This window comes from Bidens hawaiensis, unplaced genomic scaffold (assembly GCF_021521415.1).
Source record: "Bidens hawaiensis isolate Kalapana, Puna unplaced genomic scaffold, B.hawaiensis_p1.1 tig00419420_1, whole genome shotgun sequence".
In the NCBI taxonomy this organism is placed as follows: Eukaryota; Viridiplantae; Streptophyta; class Magnoliopsida; order Asterales; family Asteraceae; genus Bidens; species Bidens hawaiensis.
This window is the reverse complement of record NW_027504854.1, coordinates 1-23,408: the sequence shown is the minus strand read 5'-3', so window position 1 is coordinate 23,408 and position 23,408 is coordinate 1. Positions and strand designations below refer to the sequence as shown.

Sequence of the window (23,408 nt, the reverse complement as noted above, 5' to 3'; positions counted from 1 at the left end):
CGTATGCCTCGCGCCAACTTAAGACCAATGAAAAGAACTACACAACGCATGATCTGGAACTTGGAGCGGTTGTCTTCGCGCTAAAGATTTGGCGCCATTACCTCTATGGTACAAAGTGTATAATCTTTACGGATCACAAGAGCCTTCAACATATATTTGATCAAAAGGATTTAAACATGAGGCAACGAAGATGGGTTGAATTGTTGAACGATTATGATTGTGAAATAAAGTACCACCCTGGAAAGGCGAATGTGGTGGCAGACGCGCTAAGTAGGAAGGAACGAATAAAAACGCTACGAGTCAAGGCTCTAAGGTTGACCATTCACGCAGATCTCTCTACCCGCATCCGAGACGCTCAGCAAGAAGCCTTGAAACCAGAGTTTGTTAAAAACGAAGCCCTTGGGGGAATGATTAAGAATTTGGAGCTCAAAGAAAACGACACTCGATATTTTGCTAACCGCATTTGGGTCCCTCTCAAGGGAGGATTGCGCGAGCAGGTATTAAACGAAGCTCACAAGACGCGGTATTCCGTACATCCTGGCGCAGACAAGATGTACCAAGATGTTAAAATGTTGTATTGGTGGCCCAATCTTAAAGGCGCCATCGCGACACATGTCAGTAAGTGCCTGACGTGTTCAAAGGTAAAGGCTGAATACCAGAAGCCGTCGGGGTTACTTCAACAGCCAGAAATTCCCATGTGGAAGTGGGAACAAATCTCCATGGATTTCATCACCAAACTACCAAGGACACCTGGGGGTTACGACACGATATGGGTTATTGTAGATCGGCTAACTAAGTCAGCGCACTTCCTGCCGATTAAAGAAACTGATAAAATGGAAAAGTTAGCCCGATTGTATATTCGAGAAGTAGTTTCAAAACATGGAGTCCCAGTGTCCATCATCTCTGATAGAGATAGTCGGTTCACATCAAGGTTTTGGAGATCGTTACAAGGAGCTCTAGGTACTCGCCTTGATATGAGTACGGCTTATCACCCCCAAACGGATGGGCAAAGCGAGCGAACAATCCAGACATTGGAAGATATGCTGCGCGCATGCGCAATCGATTTCGGTGGTAGCTGGGATACTCATCTCCCATTGGTTGAATTTTCTTACAACAACAGCTATCACACAAGTATTAAGGCTGCGCCGTTCGAAGCTTTGTATGGGCGCAAGTGTAGATCCCCACTGTGCTGGGCTGAAGTGGGTGACAAGCAAATGACTGGTCCAGAATTGATCCAAGAAACAACAGACAAGATTTTTCAGATAAGGGATCGCCTTAAGACAGCGCGCGACAGACAGAAGAGCTACGCAGATGTGCGAAGGAAACCACTGGAGTTTCAAGTAGGGGATAAAGTACTTTTGAAAGTCTCTCCATGGAAAGGAGTCCCCCGTTTCGGTAAGCGAGGAAAGCTAAATCCGCGCTACATTGGACCATTTGAGATCCTGGAGAGGATCGGTCCAGTTGCTTATAAACTCCGTCTACCCGCCGAACTCAGTGGAGTTCATGATACGTTTCATGTATCCAACCTCAAGAAGTGTTTATCTGACGAAACGTTAATTTTGCCGATGGAAGAGATTCACATCGACAAACAGCTGCACTTCGTAGAAGAACCCATAGCAGTAACCGATTGGAAAGAACAAAAGTTACGCAGAAGCAAAATCAAGTTAGTAAAGGTTCAATGGAACTCGAGGCGTGGGCCTGAATTCACTTGGGAAAGAGAAGACCAGATGCGCATGAAATACCCACACCTCTTTCAGAACATGGCTTCTGCCAGCAACGTCTCCTAAATTTCGGGACGAAATTCGTTTAACGAGGGGAGAATGTGACAACCGGTAAATTCCCAAACCCTTAAGCTAAGTAATCAACCTAATAATTAGGTGATTGTAAATATTAAGCGCGTGCATTTGTTATGTGCGCCCTGCGCGAGCGCGCCATGTTAGTCAGCGCGTGCATTTGTTATGTGCGCCCTGCGCGAGCGCACCATGTTAAGAACCAGCGTGGGCATATGTTATATACGCCATGCGCGAATGTTTTGGCTTTATGTTTTCATGTACCTTAACGTTATGATGTCTAATGGGTTGACCGTCACGCATGATGCTAAGGCGGGTGCACCCTAAATCGTTTATGCGCGTGCGGAAGGGAACTAACCTCCCCGCATGGCGGGAACATTGAGAGCTAGTTTGTCTGAAGCTCCAAGATGGAATTGACTTCAACATAACTGATCACTATGTTGAAATACCAAGACCACTTGGAGGATCTACAAATTAAACTCAATGTCCTTAACTGCGAGAAGGTTACGTACCTACCCGCAGCAAAGAAACATTCTATACGCAGAATCCTACACGCATAAGGCTGTACGCGCAAGGTTACACGCACAAAACACAGTATTCTTCAGAATAAAGGGGATTATTCCCGCCCAAAAGAAAACAGTAACGTGTTTCAGAAAATTTCTACTTTTTACTGTGCACTGGCAAAAGCACACTGTGGCATGAACAGTCAACTATCAGCCACCCTACTCTCACCAACCACAGACCTGTATGTCCTGCGAAAATCAGAATCTTTTACCTACTCCTCCACTTTTGAATAAATAATAATACTTTCCATACTTTATCATCATCACACCTAGATATGAAAAGATTACAATCCCCTAAATCAAGGGATTGTGTTCCATTGAGTTTGCCTATAAATATGTAACCTAAAATTATCACTCAACACACTTCAAACTTCGCACTTAAATCTGCTCTGAATCATCTCCCAAGCATCTATTTGATTTTCAATTCCGTTCCTGTTACTAGGTAAGCCGAGATTATAACCTTGAGATCTACTTTCCAACCCTTATATCTTGATCTTAAAATAGATTTCTTGTTATTTAATCGTATTCTAGACCTTCGATTCCGAGGCCAACACCAAGAAAACCCGAATCTCGATTAATCCCTTAACAAGAACCACAGGTGAGTCTCACAGCCCCTATTTTCACTGTTTTCACTGTTTTTAAACTGCTTTCGGGGCGAGGGGCACGTACTTAAATAATGTTTTATCATGGTATACTTACAAGCTATGCAAGCGATTATGTGTTTAAGTTATGTTTCATGATGAGCAATGCAAACGGTTATCTAAGGTTTTCAATGTATGTGCGCTAGAACTCGAGTAAGTGATCACTTTACCATTGGAACTCTAAGGGTAGGGACTGCTGGTTTGATCCGCCCACTCGTAGGGGTCGCACCTCTTACACAGACGAGTGCCTAGTATGGTCATGGGGCAGTACTATGGGTTTGAGCCCGCTCGTAGAGGTCGCCCCTCTTACGCAGACGAGCGCCTTGTTTTCCGGCACAACGTCCGCGCGTAACCCGCGGGACGGTATTACAGTATTATTCGCTCGTAGTGGCAGCGCCACTTACACAGACAAGCACAGTTTTCCAGAAATGTCCGCGCGTAACCCGCGGGACGGTATTACATTATTTTAGCTCGTAGTGGCAGCGCCACTTACACAGACGAGCACAGTTCCCAGAAATGTTCGCGCGTAACCCGCGGAACGATTTTATCAGACTATGTGATAGATCTATGTTTTACCAAGCATGTGTTTAATAATGCTATCAGAATTATGTTTCAGAATGATTTGTATCAAGATTATGATGCAATACGATTTATCAAGTTACTAAAACTTGTGAACTCACTCAGTTTATACTGATTCAAATATTTTTTACGTGTCTTTCAGGAGATAACTAGGTAGCGCGTGGAGTCACACTTAGAGCACCTCACGCTGAACATCTAAAATAGCTTTTTGGAAGATTTTAGTTCTATCCCTTCGATGCGCGTGGTTGTTCCCGCCGCGCATGGGGATATGGCGTGGAAATCTTCAACAGTTTTTATACTTGGATGTTTTTATAATTTTTAAACAATGTAATGTATTTGTATTAAACTCTTCATGCGCAATGAAAATCTTTGAATGTTTGCAATGGCCCGTGCTTAATTATCAATCCCCACTCGCGCGCGCCCGGCTGTTTCCGCCGCTCAGGGCCGGGTGTGACAATTAGTGTTTCCTTAACCGCTTTCGGCCAAAACATAACCCGGGTAACCATAAAGTTTGAACCTTTATAGCTAGAAACGTTTAGGCTAGATATAGGGTTTCTTTAAACGAGTCGTTCATAACCGTAAGTTCATTAAGTCCATTTTAACATCAAGTTTGCTACTTTATGGTCCGTTTATACCCGATCTACTCTAGGGTTTAGTTTCATAGTAAATGGTTCATAAAAACATAAACTTTAAAGATCAAGAATGTACGTTTACTTGTTTTAAAGCTACGGTTTTGCTTGGTTATGAACTTTTATCTTGTGTCTAGCTTGTATATCAAAGATCTATCAAGAATCCAAGTTTGGTTTGCTCTTGAACTTCTCTCTCTCACGGCCGGTTATGGCAAGGTATGTGTGTGTGTTTTGAGTGTGTAGATAATTATGGAAAGATGGAAATGAGGATTTAGGGTCTTAGAGGGGTTTAAGGGAGTATTTATACCCTCTAAAGCCTAGGGACCCAAGGCCCATCCCACTCTTTATTCCATCTTTAATTATCCAAGTTCATACTTATTATATTAAATTCTATTAAATGTCAACACACGACAAACGAACATAAATTCTTTTATTTACTACATAAATTTAAGGATGTTACAAGTCTTCCCTCCTTAAAGAGGTTTCGTCCCCGAAACCTAACTATTACTTAAACATATTAGGGTAAAAGTTGCGCATCTCATCCTCAATTTCCCAAGTGGCGTCCGATCCTTTGCGATGCTTCCATATCACTTTCACTAAGGGTATAACCTTGTGACGAAGTTGCTTTTCCTTGCGATCAACAATCTCTATCGGTTGCTCAATGTAGTTCAACTGTTCATCGACCTTAATATCCATTAATGGCACGTGAGACGTGTCATCAGCTATACATTTTCTCTATTGAGAAACATGGAAGGTTGAATGAATCCCTTCTAGCTCCTCCGGTAAATCTAGCTTGTATGCTACTTCACCCACACGATCCATAATCTTAAATGGTCCAATGTACCTCGGACTCAACTTTCCTCTTTTCCTAAAGCTGATAATTCCTTTCCAAGGCGAGACCTTAAGCATCACATTGTCACCAACGTTAAACTCAATCGGTCGTAGCTACTTATCAGCATAGGACTTCTGTCTGTCTTGAGAAGCTTTCATTCCTGCCTTAATCTAATCGAACTTTGAAGAGGTTTCTTGAACAACTTCCAAGCTTCCAAGTTCTTTCTGACCAATTTCTCCCCAACACACAGGAGTTCTACAACGCTAACGGTATAGCATTTAAAATGGTGGCATACCAATACTTGAATGGTAGCTGTTGTTATAGGAGAACTCTGCTAAATGCAAATGGTCGTCCCAATTTCCACCAAAGTCTACAACACAAGCACGTAACATATTCACAAGGGTTTGGATCGTCCTTTAAGACTGTCCATATGTTTGAGGATGATACACCGTACTGATGTTTAGTCTCGTTCCCATAGCTTCATGGAACTTCTTCCAAAACATCGAAGTAAACCGAGTATCTCTATCAGACACGATCGATAATGGTACTCCATGCTTAGTCACGACCTCTTTGATGAACAAACTTGCTAACGTCTCTGACGAGATAGCCTCTCGTATAGGCAGAAAGTGAATGCTTTTGGTCAAACGGTCCACTATCACCCAAATGGTATCATGATGCTTAGTTGTACGTGGTAGCTTAGTTATGAAATCCATGGTGATGTGTTCCCATTTTCATTCAGGTATCTCTAGCGGTTGCAGCTTTCCATAGGGCTTCTGATGTTCCGCTTTGACTTGTAAACAAGTTAAGCACTTACTGACATAATCTACTACATCATTCTTCATTCCTGGCCACCAATAACCTCTCTTCAAGTCTTGATACATCTTAGTGGATCCTGGATGAATTGAATATCTTGATTTATGAGCTTCATCTAAGATTCGACTATTAAGATCCCCATGGCGTGGGATCCACATACGATCCAACTTAGTTTTAACACCATAAGTGTTTTCCATCAACTCGTCTTGCTGACCGAAAATCCTCTCTTTCTTTACTAACCCTTAATCTACTAGCACTTCTGACTGCACCTTGATGATTTCTTCAAATAGTCTTAAGTTCATAATCAACTAGTACAATTTCACTGTTGAGTGTTTTCCATCAACTCGTCTTGCTGACCAAAAATCCTCTCTTTCTTTACTAACCCTTCATCTACTACATTTCTGACTGCACCTTGATGATTTCTTCAAATAGTCTTGAGTTCATAATCAACTGGTATGATTTCACTGTTGCAATGACTTCCTCATTCTTACGACTTAGCGCGTCAGCGACCACAATAGCTTTACCAGGATAGTACTTAATGTAACAGTCGTAATCCTTTATCAATTCTAACCACCTTCTCTACCTTATGTTCAACTCCTTATGCTCGAAGAAGTACTTTAAACTTTTATGATCTGTGTAAATAGTACACTTAGTACCATACAGATAATGTCTCCATATCTTTAGAGCATCCACTACAGCTGCTAGCTCGAAATCATGCGTCAGATAAATACTCTCATGGACTTTCAACTGTCTAGACGCGTAAGCTATCACTTTTCCTTAATGAATCAACACGCAACCTAACCCACGATGCGAAGCATCAGTACAAACAACCAAATCCTCGTCACCATCGAGTAAAGCAAGGATTGGAGCTTGTGTGAGTCTCTTCTTTAATTCTTCAAAAGCTTCTTCTTGAAACTTACCCCAACTGAATACTACCGACTTTTGGGTCATACCGGTCAACGGTGCGGCTATCTTGGAGAAGCCTTCGATGAATCTCCTATAGTAGCTAGCTAACCCTAAAAAGCTTCGTATATCAGTCGGATTATGTGGAGTCTTTCAATTCGTTATCGCCTCAATCTTAGCGGGGTCCACGGTAATCCATTCAGGATTTATTACGTGACCTAGGAATTGCACTTCTCGCAACCAGAACACGCATTTCGAAAACTTAGCATACAACTTCTCTTTCATCAGAGTCTCCAATACTTCTCTCAAATGCTCGGCATGATCAGACTCGCTTTTTGAATAAATCAATATATCATCGATGAAGACGATAACTGACTTATCTAATACCGGCTGACACACCCTATTCATCATATCCATAAATGTTGCGGGAGCATTCGTTTAACCAAATGACATCACAAGGAACTCGTAGGGTCCATACCGCATCCGAAATACTGTCTTAGGAATGTCTGCCTATTTCACTTTCAATTGATGATAGCCTGATCTGAGATTTATTCGTGAGAAACAACTTGAAACTTGCAGTTGGTCAAACAAATCATCAAACCTTGGCAAATGTCTATTCTTTACAGTAAGCTTATTCAACTCGCGATAGTCTATGCACATTCTCATACTTCCATCCTTCTTCTTCACGAATAACACTGGTGCGCCCCATGGGGAAACACTTGGTCTAATGAAACCCTTGTCGAGGCGTTCTTGCAGTTGGGAACATACCCTAATAATATCTGCGAATGTAGAGAACATACCCTAATAATATCTGCGAATATAGGGAACAGACCCTAATAATATCTACGAATGTAGGGAACAGACCCTAATAATATCTGCGAAGGTTATAGGACGAAATTTATGTATATATGTATGTTTAAAAGAAAGAATGAAAGTATGAAAGTATGAAATTACGAAGAAAGGTAAAAAAGCTAAGTATGTTATATGTATCTTCGGATGCGTATATAAGTAAGTATGTGGATGTATTTTATGTTACCTGTATTAGCTAGAACTTACTCAACGTAGCTGACTTTTATTATGCAGGTGAATAGATTGAAGCAGTTGGCTTGAGAGAAGAACACATGACAGGATTGAAGGGACTAGCATCCAAAGAACTTTTGTCATGATGTTTTAAATAAACTATTTACATTCTGTTTTAAGAAAAGTATCGAATGATTGTAATGAATGTTTGAAGTTTTATTTATTCCGCGAAAGTCTTAATTAACTCTGATATTTAGAACTGTGTTTATGAGTAAATCCAACACCAAAGTAGGGCACCGGAATCGGGGCCTTACAGACTTGTTTACATACTTTAACCATAGAACGTCACCATCTCTGAAAAACAAATCTTGAACCAACTGTTTCCAACCGTCACCGAATAAATTGTGTTTTATATAAAAATTTAAAACTGATCTCTCATGAATGGTTATAATAAAAAATGAAGTTAATTACTCCGATTTGAAGCGCGTCTTGAAACCGGGATTCAATATTCTTCTTTGAAACAACCTGTTAGTAAAATAGGAAAATATATTATATGTTAAAACCGTTTCAATATATATTTCTAACACGAACTCTTTCGAGCCGTTCCACCCGATTTACCCTTTCTCGATCCCTTCGGTGTCTGTTAACGGGTTCAGCCCGTCTTCGAATTACCGGCTCTTCCACTTCTTCTTCATACTGATTATCACCCTCAGCCTCTGGTTCTTCAACCTCATTCTCGGGCTCAACCGCCCGATTCCTCCTAACTCATCGATCTACCTCATCATCAGCTGCCTGAAAACCTTCATTTCCATTATTATCTTCAACCTCATCCTCATCTTCAGTCGGAACACTCGATCGAACATCATCAATATTTATCCGAACTCGACGGTTTGGGTTGTTGTTTGGAGCGGATGGTCCGGCTTGGTCAAAGTTGAGGTTTAGGTTTCGGTTTTGATTTCGGGTTCTGGAGGCATGAGCTGAGTTGTTTTGGTTATTCTGGTTATTGAAGTTTGGTGGATCGGGTATGTTTTCTGGGTGAAACATGTTGGTTTGTGGAAGTGGATCTTGGTTTTGGTTATTGTTCTGGTTCTGGTTTTCGTTATGGTTCTGGTTCTGGTCTTCCATTTGTGAGTTTCTGTTTTGTACTCGGTTCTGCCGAGCTACTCTCTCGATTTCGGGCTCGTAAACTAACAGAGACTGTCGGCCCGAATGGAGGGTGCGCATAAACCTGTAATCTGCACAACTAACACAACCCGCGTAAAATACAGAAAAATAAAATTAAAAATAAAAACTGAAAACAAAAATTAAGACTAGAATTAAAATTAGACACAAAAAAATCAAATAACATGAAAACGCTAAGCGCACTAACTCCCCGGCAACGGCGCCATTTTGATGACCGTCGTTTGAGTCAATCAAAAACCTAATTATTCTAAATATATAGAGCAAGTAGGGTATCGTATCACAGGGAGTATGTGGTCAATGCAATTCGTGTAACAGATTTAATATTATGAAATAAACGGTTTTAGTGCTGATCACACAAGCAATAGTTTAAATTAAGAGAACTAAGCAACGAACAAACAAGAAAGTTGTAAACAGTTAACAAAGCAAACCACACCAGGAATTCAAGTAAGCAACCAAACAGTATCTCATGCAACCTAACAGATTGATTATTAACGATTAACTAAAAGCTGATCAACCAGACAAAACCTTAGACGTCAAAAATTACTTTACACACGGCACTGGTTATCAAACAGTCCTTGCCAGTGTGACTCAGTTAAGGGTAATTATACGTTTTATCGTATTCAATCTAACCAAACAGTTATACGACTAATTATCTAGCAACTAGTAACAGATCGTTCAGACCAACGTAAACCTAAACCGACCGAACACACAGAAATACTAAACATCAATAATCATATATCAATCTTCAATAACAAAATATAAGTATTCTTAATCACATGAGAAAAACTGTAAATGGTTACAAACTATACATCCCGGGTGCGATTCTAGGAGATTAGCCGAGCCGCGACATCATCGAATCTTCAATACGGATAACATAGATCATAGATATGGTCTTGACATAAACTAGGATGGTGGAAATCGCCTCTTGGTTCTAAAAACGGAGTTAGGGTTCTTCAGAATGAAAAATAACATATAAACCTAAAATTCCCGTCTGCACTCCCGTCGCGGTACGCGATGGCCATATGACCATCCCATCGCGTATCGCGACCTAAGAAAACCTCATTTTCAGATTCCTCTCGCCGAGAAACCCAAAATTCATATATTATGGCTCTCGTAACTCATTTTCTAGCTCAGGATATGCTCGTTTTACTTCAAGGTCGCATTTCGTCAACCCATCTTGTTCAGCTTTAGCATTGGCTTATGATCACTCATCTATACTCTTCCCGAATCCTTGAAACACTTCCCAAGACATCAAATAATGCTTCGTCCTTCCCGAGATATCATTCCATGCTCGTACAGGTCTCCCATTTAGCATCTTTAACGATCAATTACCTGAAATACAAAAGCACGTATGAAGTACCAAAGTTCTAACAATATACTCAATAAAACTACATAATTAATACACTAAAATACATACAAAATACTCGACCATCACCAATCAATGTTCACGGATCCCCTCCCGGGGTATAGGGGTCGGGGGCTGTGACAGAAACCGAAAAGTTGACCAAAACAAAACAAAAAAAATCTAAATGCAACTGAAAAGCTGACCAAAACAAAACAAAAACACTGAACCGACCAAAACGAAACAAAACAACCGAAACGAAACTGAACCGAAATAGAAGAACGACCGAAACGAAACAAAATAACACAACTGAAACTGAAAAACTGACCAAAGGGAAACATAAAAAAATAAATGCAATTTAAAACCGGGCCAAAACGAATCAAAAAAACTGAAACGAAACTGAACCGAAATAGAAAACGACCAAAACGATACGAAAAAAACCGATATGAAACCGAAAAACTGACCAAAAGGATACAAAAAAAAGCGGAATACAATCAAAAAGATTACCAAAACGAAACAAAAAAACTGAAACGTAGCCGACCAAAATAAAACAAAATGAATCAAAACGAAACAAAAAACGAAATGAAACCGAAACGAAAAAAACCAAACCGAAAAAAAAACCGAGAAATCGAAACCGAAACCAAAATCATGGAAACCAAGCAGATACCGAAACCGACCGAAATGAAAAAGAAAAACAAAAGCGAACCGAAAAAACCCGAAAAACTCGAACCTGAATCGGTAAAAAACGTTTTTTTAGTAGTTTTTTTGAATATTTTTTTTGATGGGATTTTAAAACCCTTTGTATGTCAACATTCACTTGGGTCAAGATGGGTTAGCTTTGCCCATCTTGACTCATATCCATCCCAACCCTCTATTTTAAAAACTCATTTTGACCCATACCATCCTGACCCATCATCCAAATCCAACCCACTCACATTGTCACCTCTAATGTATAGCATGCTATATCATTGTCATATTTAATAATCCAAGCATGCAGAAATTATTGGTCAAACTTTATCATAAAGGTAAAATTTCTTTTTTATCATTTTATCACTTTACTTTTTCTCTTTTAGGTTTTTAGGCTGTCCGGTGTGGATCTCGCGTTGCTGCTCAAAGGCTGACGTGGCAAGCGGTGTCGGCGGTAAGCACCACCCCGGTGTGGTCGGCACCACCCAACGGCAAAGTTATTGTTGAAATTTCACCGACCATTTCACCATTGAAAGCTTTGTTGCTGCTTCTTTTTTTTAAATAAACCAAAGAACAAAGGTTGTAGGTTTAATGAGTTGCAAGAGCTAAATGATTGCTAGAGAATAAGAAGAAGAGGGGTTGCCGTGAAGAAGAAGAAGATTGGGGGGGGGGGGGGGGGTTGAGAAGATGAGTTAGGTGATAATGATATATTATATTATTATATCCATTTATATTAATATTATAGTTATGTTTTAAATGTATACTAGTAATTCGCCCCGGGGGTTGTGAAATCATGGCTGAAACTCAGATCTTGTTTATCGAAAGTCAAATTGAATCTTCTCGTTTTTTATCATGACTTTAAAAAGTAATTCAAAGTTGCACAATGTTTCTATAATGCTTTCAACTACTTGAGACTGTACCAAATCAAAAGTAAAGAAATTTAAACATACACAAAAGCTTTAAAAGTGTTTACTTGACATGCAAATGAAAGGAAAAATATATAAAGTGTAAAAAAAATCGAGATGTAAATTTACATTCTCAAGGGTCAGAAGTCCGCTATGGTTGCAACATAAGTCGCGACACCAAATGCGGAGCGTCATCATACCTATACCAAAGATTCAACCAACAAAATAACATAAGTAAACATAAGCAATGCACAAACAAAAGAAACATAATACCTATACCAAAGATTCAACCAACAAAAAAACAATATAACTAAACATAAAGAATGTACAAACAAAAGAAACGCATTTGAACAAACTGCTCAAGTGGTTATGATAGTTGCCACGCTAAAATCGAAGCGTCATTGTCACAAACTGATCTCAATATGTGGAATCACAATAGGCTCAAGTTTGAATTATGGCTGCAACATAGGTTGCCAAGCCAAAAGGCGAAGCATCATCATAGCCATAAACCGACCTCGAGAACAATTCTATTTCAGTCAACAGATCAGTCAGTATAACCAATTTGATTTCATTGAGACAACCATAAGGTGAAATCATAATAGCCTCACGTATGTATTATGGCTGCAACATATAGGCTTAGCATCTTCATAACCATAAACGATTGTCAACAAATTTGCACTCGTGTGGTGTTCGTTTCATATCGACAACCAAAGTGGTGTTCCTTTCATATCGACAACCAAATTGCCCCACAAACATATGTATCAAAACGAATATGTTTCAATCAAAAGAACCAATTAAATATCATTGTGACAACGAACATGCTACGAATCTGCCAAAAAAATTGAACCCAAATGTGCCCGTGGTTTTAACTCGAAAGTGACACGACCGCATTTAGATTTTGTATTATGTAAAAAAAAGATAAATAGTTTATGATATTCTATTAAAGCATACTTTAAAAACTTTAAAACAAAAATAAGTAAGTTAAATTGGTCAACCCACAAATATGTAGTGTTGACACGAACACAACCTGTTTACCTTTAGGTAAACTTGGTTGTGGTTTCCACCAGCAAATGACCTGAACCCATTTAGACTTTGTATTATGTCTAAGGACAACAAACATTTTTTTTCCATCCTATAATCAAGTTGTGAATATATCATTAGAAGTTGAAAATCAAGATATACGCCCCTGTTGTTAACAGTCAACCGACTTTTGACTTTTTTTAGACTTACAACAAATCAGGGATTTCATTAATGCTTAAAAGCTGAAGCAAACGATGTTTGTAATTGTCATTACAAATTAACAAACACGTTTTCTTATAGCTTAACAAAATGAAAGAATTTAAAATTCTAGACGTACCTTGTTCTTAAGGTCTTTGATAGCATCACCTATCATGCAATCATGCTTTTATTTTGATTTAGCAATCTAATAGTATATATTACCACCTACATTTATTTAAAAATAAAATATCTTCAAAAACAAAGATTAAATGTCAAAACAAATAAAAACATTGGCCATATCGAATGGATGATTACACAAAATTGAAGCCATTACCTATTGTGTGATTGAGACCAGAAGATTCTATAAGCTCTAAGAATGGATCGATCACAATATATTCAGAGTCATAGACGCTTCAAAAGCCGACCACAACAACGCCAACAAAAGGTAGCTGTGAGACACCCAAAATTAGCGCAAAACCCCGCATCTACAACCACAGAAAAAAGTCCAAGGTCTGCCAGCAACTTAAACCACCACCGTCGTCACTTATGTCTCCAAATTGTAACCCGACGACAATCAAAAATCATTGTCTAAACAACGCTACCTTAGACATCCAAAATGAAAGCTGGGCAACAGCTGCCGCCATAGACCACCGTTGTCGCTTAGGGCCCCAAAATGGAACCCGACAACGACAAAAAATCACCATCTTAGCTCTGCCACCGCTATTGCCGCAACATAGGGTTCCAAAACAGAACCCGACAAAGGCCATCATCGGAGGAGAAAGCAATGCATCTTTGAGCAACGGCAAGTTAATCACCAATTTCAATAAAAACACAATTTCAATCGATCAACATGTAAACAATATACTTGACTTTTAGCCGCTTCTTTGTTTAAAGCATCAGTTCTAAAAAGAATTAGAATACCTGACACAATAAATGGTAAGTCGGTAACCGAGGCTCAGGTCTGGTACACGGCTGCAACATAGGTTGCCATGCCCGAGACCAGAGCATCATCACAGCCATAAACCATAGTGAACATGACATATTCATCAAGCAACCGTCCACCACCAAAACAATCCAAATTACAGAGTAATCATCACCAAAAATGGCAGACTATACTGATAAGTGATATGTGTGCTTATAACCTCAACTTTTCATTAAACATAATTCAATACCAATTTCTTAGATGTACCAGAAAAACCAGATAAGGCATTTAATCAAACACCTTGCATGCGTGAAAAGAAACCATACCAAGTTTCAAGAACCAAATCAGACCATAAGTTTCTTTGACAAAGAATTCTTGAACAAATGACAAGTAAAAGCCGTCGCCTAGGGTTCCATTTGGGAACCACCACCACCATCGACGTGTGCCGTCGCCTAGGTTCCTAAACAAAATCCGGCAACAACACTAACAAATCCGCCACCGCACCACAACCATGTCGCCGCTACCAAGGGTTCCGAATCGGAACCCGGAAACGGCACCAAGATGTAGCTGGCCACTTTGACGGAGAAATAAGGATCTGCGATGATATGAGAGGTCAAACGGTGGGGGAAGTGTAGAATGAATAAATGATAACAGAGAGTGCCCCAGAGTGATGGCTTTAGCTCACCAAACATGAGCTGCACATTTTAGTATTTCAATTCACAAGATCAAACCATGTGTCCAACCAACATGTACACAAAGCAGAAACAGATTTGGTACAAATTAAAGAGCATCATTTACACCTCACAAAGCATAAAACAACTTTTACAGCAGAAGGTACAACCTATGCTGCATAAAAAAGTTCTTATTTAATATATATACTAATTTTTTAAATTTAATTTATTAAATGTATTTTTTAATTATTGTAGTGTTTTCAAATATATCAAATATTTAGCTTTTTAGTTATATTAGTAACAAAAAAATAAAATAAAATTAATTCTAACTATATTAAATTGGTCTTACTTATAAAAATATTATTATTTTATTTGAAAAAAAAGGATAAGTGGTAAATTGATAACAATTTCCAAGATATTAAGAAAATGAGAAGTAAAATGGTATTCATACCTTATAATCTTATGGATTTATTAGAATGGAGCGTAGGACGGATTACTGAATACCTGGTGAAAACATTTGTTGATTATTTTATGGATGTGAATATGTAAGTTTCAAGCTTTATCGTTAATAACTTATTTTCGTAGTTCATGTATAGGCAAATTGTTTTTAACTGGGCACATCAGTTATTCTTACTTCTGAGTTCTGATAACAATTGGCAGGTATATTGAAGGAAAATCGCATAGGCACTTTGTTGAATGTTGCGAATAAACCATCATTGTTTATGTTGATCATCTTCTGGCTCATGTTTCTGAAGAGTGGTTTTTGATGTTTTTTTTTGTGTGCGCGTGTGAATACACACTTATGCCACTACCCCTAAGCATATTTTCTGTAAGGATGTATACAGAACATTAAAGTTATATATATATATATATGTAGAAAAATTACATCAAGGAGAAAACAATTGAACGGATGAGACTTGATGAAGAGGTTCTTATGAATTTCTTCACGCGATACATAAGTTTTAACGTAAGTTACATACTCTTCTACCCACTAGTCACGTAAAAAACACACACTCTGCATATCCATATATTTCACAACTATGCTTTGTACGTTCTCATGAATGTGTTTCATAAATATAAGAATTGTGTCGATTGTTTTTTTTTATCAAGTACCATTTCGTACCATACAGTACCCCAAAAAAAATGTGGTTCACCTTGGGGAAAATTATTGTTGCTTCTAAATTTGAAACTTATGGTATTGTACGGGCAGAGAGTTAAAAACAGACTCGGGATACTAACTGATTTAAGAGAGCTTGCGTCAGCTGAGAGCCTGGATACCTTCACTCTTATTTACACACATATCCTTGACCCGATTGCCCAGTAAGTATGGTTTAACTATGTTTAGTTTGCTAATAGCTAGTTCATCCATTTTCATTATGATTGCAACCTGATGTTGTTAAGAAACTTGTTGGGCTGCGTGAAGGAATACCAAGCAAAGATGCAACGGAGGTATGTATGTTACCGATCTAGTAGTCTTCAGCTTCTGTTATCAATCAAAATGAGTAATTTTTTTACGCCAATTCTGGTTTGGTTTACAAATGATTGAATAACAAGTGTGCCAAATATGATTAAAATACTATCTTGTTCCAATAATAATCGGCCCATAAGAACTTATTTTGTTTTTAGTAGGACGGGGTTTGCTATCCAAAAGGGGTTGCGGCGCAGCTTGTTGCCCGCTTACATGCCACTTCATTGTAAATCGTTTGAATGTTTCTATCATAATTAAGTTTATCTTGTAAAAAAATCAATAATAATCCTTTCTTTTATTTTATTTTTATTTTTTTATAGATGATTTAGGAGGTTTATGCATTAAAGTTTGCAGATTATACTAGTACTTTTGACCTAAATCTTCTATTCTCGTCCCAAATCCAGGTTGTACAAGAATGCAAGGAAATATATGAGAATCCTCCGATCGATGGAAATCCCTCGACGGTAGGTTTTGTCTTCTCCAAATTGAAGTCGATGGCCACATCAATAGAAAATAACTAATATATGATTAAAGTTGCTTGAATAGTCGATATTATATTTAGCAATTATATGGAATCTATGTTCAGTTCTTTGTTAACATAAAGTTGGATACATGTATATTCCTTTGTTTTTATTCTGCAAGTTTTTAAACTTGATTCATCAAGTTAGTTCTTATGTACATAGACTTTATACTCTGAAGTTTCAAGCACATAGTGAGATTATATTATATAAGCTATAACATCAACTCTTGTCAAAACTAGCCCATCAACTTATTTTCTCAATTCATTTACTACTGTATTAAAATACCTGCTCTCAATCCTCACATTTAACTTCAAGCTACTAAGACTATGGTATGCTAGCTTCTTTACTACTCAGTATATATTGTCACATCATACCCCACTCCACACCACTCTCCTCTCATAATATCAAGAAAATGATTCCTAATTTGCTTCTTCCTATCTTCAGTAATAATAATAATAATAATAATACTAATAATAATAATAATATTGTTAGATTAAAATAATAAGTATAATTCAATTAAGACCTAACTCAATCAATTTACTCCTTGTCGATCAAAGCTGCCTAAATTGTACACAATCCAAGCTACATAATAATCCAAGCTACACACTGTCATTTCCAATCCAAAAGTTGAAATTGTATTCAAAATCCAAGCTGCATAATATCCCCAAATCACAACTCCGCAGGCCCTAAAATCAACCAAACACTATCGATTCCCTCACAACAAGAGCCGCAACCGATCGAACTCTTAGAGTCGGGTACCGAAACGAAGATCGCAACCGGGTTTGCCTCAAATCCGTTGTAATCAGGCCATTGTTGGTGAGTTTGTTGATCATTATCTGGTTTTCTATTGTTAATTTTGGTCGAATGGGTTAAAAATAAAAGGGAGATTGGAGGATTTGAGAGGTGAAATGGTCGGCAAAAATCCCACAATTGTTTCACCTCTGGCGGCACCAAAATGATGGGGGTGGTGTTTGCCGGCGATGCCGATGGCCAGCTAGGCAGTTTGGGCGGTAAAATGAAACCCACACCATTCAGCCTCCAAGATGAATAAATGCAACTTCCATTCATAAAATAGAAAAATAACAAATCCCAAATATCAAAATAAAAGTAATAGCATAAGTAACCGTAATAGAATTCGGTGACGATCCAAGATTTCTTTTCATGGGGGACGATTTGGGGGCTTAACCAAAATTTTATGGTATGGTGATTGGCATTTTCAGGCACAAGTGAACACTAAAAAAATATTTATGAAGAGCAACTCACCTGTTTTAGGTATAAGTGAACACTAAAAACTTATTTATGGAGAGCAACTCACGTTAAAGAAGAATTTTATGGTGTAATTTAATAATAATAATAATAATAATAATGTCAGTATAACATAAAGCTATGGACATTTAAAAAATATTGAAGAATTAAAAAAATAATTGTCAAAAATGGTAGTTATCTCGTTTACCCCTTCAGCCCTTTCTTGAATGTCAAAATTATATATGTATCCTTACATATCAACCATCAAATTTATTAATCTAATGGTTAATACACATTGTAGGAAAAACAAAGTAAAAAGTGTTTTTGTCGTACACCTGCACCTGAGCTTCTTTCCTTTCTTCCATTTTGTAACCAACTCTTTCTTCACATCCTCCACGTTTTGCTTCATCTCGTTCCAAATTGTCGGAAGCCCTACATCGATCCCTCACCTCCAATGCCGGACCATGCCACACTATTGCCGACGTTCCTTTAACAAAAATTATCTTAGTTCGATTTTTTCGTCGCAATGGTTAGCCAATTTCAAACCCGTGTCTGTGTTAGGTTAGCTACACTAAAGATGAAATCATAAAATTTACATTAAAAAATAATAATAATTTTTATAACTTGAGACATCAAAACCTCTTGAGAGACCCGTGTTTACAGATAATAAAACAAGCACATAAATGATAATTAAATACATATTTTGGTCTTGAACACCGCTCAAATCAAACCCATCAACTCAAAACCACACAGCAAATCTTTATGTAATCAACAAACAATATTACTTCATTTTAACTTTCAATCTATTGCAAGCCCATATCAATATTCTGACCTACCTTTCCATCTATATGCAGAACCAGAACCTTGCTGTCTGGTTTGACCATAAAACCGAGGCTGCAAATACCCTCGTTGTGACCCGTCTTTTACATCATCTCGTCTAATAACTTGCCTATTTGAAGGATGACCCGCTTTGTATAGATTTGAACCGCCTTTAGGTTTGTCTGATTCATACACGAGTGGCTTGACTCCTTGTAAATCAGGCTCGGGAACAAACCCGACTGGGTGTTTGGATTCATCCATTTTTCTAAATGTGATTGAAATCCTAATACAAAAACATATAAAGAGATCAAAAGTCAAAATCAACCCTTTTTGTATAATGAACCATTTGTTGTAAAACTTGAAAGAGTAATTTACTTGAATGGTCCTTGTAGTTTGTCCAAATTGTAAGTTTGGTCCGTGAGTTTAAAAAAGTACGCGTATAGTCCCAACTGTTTCATAAGATAACACGAAATGTCCTTGAAATGAATGAGAGATACCGTTTCTGGTTAAGTGCATGTGAAATGACTAAAATGCCCTTACTATTAAAAAAACAAAAAAAAATGTGGCACCCCAACCTCTTTTTTTAATCTTTTTATTATATTTTTTTTATCTCTTAGCATTAAGGCACTTAACTAAATAAACTATCGCACATCCATTCCAAGAACCATCTGTGTTAGCTTGAGAAGAGCATACATGTAATTTCTCAAAAACTTAAAACCAACCAACCTTGCAATATGAGCAAACCGTATGGACCATCCACGTGATTAACTTAACTTGAAAAACAGAGAAAACGTACACTGATAAAGGGGTGTTTCGATTTGGGTTTTGGAATTGATTATTACGACTTTAGGTCAAAATAAACTCATTTTAACTGTGAATTGAGACTTCAGTTTCATAAAAAAATACGTATTTTTCACTAAAAATGTCATTTTAGGTCATTTTACCTATTACTTTCTTCAGGTAATCAAAGTTTGTGAAGCATTAAAAGCAAGGGCCTTAGACAAAAAAAACGTACTTAAATGAAAAATAAAATAAAATATAGTATGCATTGAAAAAAATTATAAACATATCTTGTAAGTATATAAAATTAATATTAATATAGTTAGATATTAGAATCACCTACCTAGTTTCAAAACAAAATTAAATCTTTTAAGATAAACTGTGTAAAAAGAAATAGCATATAGAATTGTGTACTTGCAATACTACTTTAAAATAATTTTAAAGAAAAATGAATTTTTTTAACAACTGAAACAGTCTTTTGACTCTCTTCTGCAACTTTTCTGCAATACACTATTAAGTGTAAGCTTTTAAGCCAAAAACCTATTTTTCGTTCTCATCTTCTTTCTCTTCTCTTCAACTTCTGCAGCTTTCCGGTGATGCAACCACAGATCTGTCCCAGACGAAATTTGGCAGTAACATGCAAAACTTCGCCGGAAACTGGCAGAAATCTGGCCAGAAAAGTCACCGGAAAGTCATTTTTGGCCGGTAAACTTACCAGAAGAACGCCTTTGACTGTGAAAAGCGCTATGGTTGCGCCTCGCCTGAAAATTGCGCCTAGGTGCACCAGGCGAGGGCTTTTGTTAACTATGATTAAAACACAATATTATCTGATTATCAAAACTTAAATCAACAGAAGCACACATAAAAACACTATTTATCCTGGTTATTTAATAATCAATATGATATAATTACTTCCAAATCACACATCCAAACACCCCCTAAATCTAATTAAAAGACAATAATTTCAAGAAAACTAACCTTTTAGCAGGTACAGCTGGCACGCAGTGTTTGGCAACATCAGCTCCATTTCCATTTAAAACAAGAACAGATCTGCAAAAAAATAACATAACAAATAAGTATATCTATACACATTAGCTTCAAATCAAAGTAACAAAATGGAATAAAAACCAAGTCAACATAAAGTTAACACTAACCCAACCGGTAACGAAATATCAAAAGCACCAGAAAACTCCCCGGGGCCCTCTATTTTCAAATTAGTCCCAAACAATATCTTGCACTCGCTTAAAAACGACAACGTACAAAACGGCCTGAGAAAGTCATGATTATCAATATGAGGCGGGATGCAATCGCCTTCATCGTAAATATTCACTATACAGCTGTCAGGTACACAGGTAGGCGGAAGAACGTGCCACTTCACCAATCGTTTAATAATAAGTTTGAAAAGATGCGGTATCGGATCCACCAACTCGTTTTGAAGTATCCCAGGTGGGTTCCCATGTTTATCCTGTAATCATAATAAATTCCATTATTTTCATGCAAATCGTTTATTATGTTTGTAATGAAATGATAAAACTTATACACTTACTGTTGCATAGTTGTAACAACATCCAAATTGAATAGTCACACGCCCTTTTCCCCTCATCCACTTAACGGGAGCCATATATGTACGATCTGCAAAAATAAATAATTAAAACCATACAAACTTTAAAATTTAATTTTTAAAAGAACTAACCTTTTAATTCTCCATTTTTTCCCTTTTCTTGAAGATCGCAAACAAAGTCAACAATCCTTTTTTGCTCAACCGCGCTAAACACGTCACAATGAAGTTCAAGTCCATCGAGGATATTTACAAACTTGCCATTAACTCTTTCCAAACAAATAAAATCTTTCTTCCGTTTAACGTTTGTGAACCGAATACGTTCCCTTTGTTCTCGTGACAGTTCTGGCTTCCTTGCGGTCTTTATTTCACGTGTATCTTCCGTTTGAAGAGTATAATGATCAAACTGCCCTTTTCCTTCCTCTTCTTCCTCTGCATCAAAATCCTCCTGTGCCATGTCAGCCCACGACATCCGTGAGCTAGATGTTGTTTTAGCACGTTCAGGTGAGGGTGATTGAACTGTTTCGGTTTTAATATTGTTTTCAATTGGTTCCGATATCCCGTTTGCACCGTCTTTCCAACTACCCAAAGAGTTTGTATCCTCAGTGTCATTGATATCATGATCATCCTCATTGTCATTATATTCATTCAAATCCCCTACAGTTAAACAATGAATAATTAAACTGTAGATCTTTCAACTAGATTAAAAAAACTAATCTTTCTACTGCCAAACAATGTATAAAAGAAACATAACAGATGTAACTAAAATGTCAATCTTTCATTTCGACTAGATTAAACTTCCCACAATCACAACTGACAAAACATACAATAATATTTGTCGATATCAGTGCTATAACAGTTATCGGACGGACCTCTGTATCACCGATTTTCCCAATGTCAGTTTTTTAAGTTTAATGTGAATTTTTAGTGTTTAATGTTTCTTAATCAGTTCCTACTTGCAGTGTAAAAGGTTAATTTGTTAATGGCACTAAAAATTGCTATATATGTAAATTCTGCATGATATTAAAAGTACCGAGCATTAAGTGCATAGTAACGGAATCAAATTTGACAACTTGAATCTGAAAGAAAAACTAGGGTTCGACTGATTGAGGGAGGGGGGGGGGGGGGGGGGGGGCTTGATCTCAAAAGGGTCAATAAGAATAATAATAATAATAATAAAAAATTTGAAACAAGAGGCAGTAGTAATTAATTAAAGTAACGATTAAATACCCGATGGGTTAAGGGATCGAACGCGATGGGAGACTCGATGGGTGCAGTGATCGCAGAGGTCTTGGGTGAGGAACGGCAGCCAATTGCTGAGAAACTCCGATGCAGTTCGGAGATCGGTAGGGTTAAACTTTTCTAAAAAGGGCTTCTGCGGCGATTGATTTCGGCCCCTGATCATGTTGTGGTTCCGATTGGGGTTTGTGGTTGAGAGGAAACAAAAGGGGATACTTTTTGTTTTCTTGACTCTGGCAATAATCTAATTCTAAACTAAACGTGCGAAAATCAACAACATTGGGCACAACTCCTTACCATCAGGCGGCCTGCTCCAATGCAACATAGGATTTCGGGCGGCTCCAACGTGGCTTCGGGCATGGTTGCTCGGACGACGTTAGAGATAGTCTTATGTTTTAAATCGGCTTATCTTTAAACATTTGGATCTGTTTGGTATGAGGTAATGAAATGGACGAAAAAATTGAATGAACGTGGAATGGAATGAGTTATTACCATTCCAATAAGATATTTGATTACCACATGAAAATGAAATGAATCATTACTTTTGTGTTGTTTTATATGCTGAAAAAAAAGAAAAAATAAAATTAAAATTGTAGTGAGTTGCGTATTCCATATCCACAGTTGTAACATATATGTTCTTAAAGGCTTCTACGAGTTCACTCATAATTTTAATCATAAACAATAAAACAACGAACTTCGCAAAAATAATTATATTATTTATATTCACATGTGGTTAGGGTCTTATCCATATGGTTAATAATATACTGATAATTATATATATTTTCCCTGTATATTTAATGTTTTATTTTATTAATTTTTGTTTTTTTTTAGTTTCAATTTGTATACTACTAACATATTTGTGTTTTATAGGTTCCGGAAGTTGAATGTGGTTAAAAAGGCAATCGAGTCAAAATAAGCTTCAATGAGAAGTCAGAACGAATCAGGATTAAACCAGAAAGAACCAGGAGAGATAGCCGATCGGACCGACCAATGGCAAACACATGAGTAAGCCACGCTGCGCGGCCAGGAAGGCCATAACTGGTTGCGTAGCGCATAGAGCCAAAAATTCCAAAAAGTTCCC

The 23,408-nt window shown here is 37.6% G+C and overlaps 1 protein-coding gene across 1 annotated transcript; it reads right to left on the bottom strand.

The window, feature by feature from the left end:
- Positions 1 to 18,578: 18,578 nt before the first annotated feature.
- LOC143608721 (RNA demethylase ALKBH9B-like) lies at positions 18,579 to 22,493 on the bottom strand. Its single transcript, XM_077083677.1, has 6 exons — positions 22,319 to 22,493; positions 21,224 to 21,745; positions 21,077 to 21,162; positions 20,685 to 20,995; positions 20,509 to 20,580; positions 18,579 to 19,033 (listed from the first exon to the last, which is right to left on the bottom strand). The coding sequence occupies exons 1-6, from the start codon at positions 22,491 to 22,493 to the stop codon at positions 18,751 to 18,753; spliced, it is 1,449 nt and encodes a 482-aa protein (XP_076939792.1). The 3' UTR covers positions 18,579 to 18,750.
- Between the last annotated feature and the right edge of the window lie 915 nt (positions 22,494 to 23,408).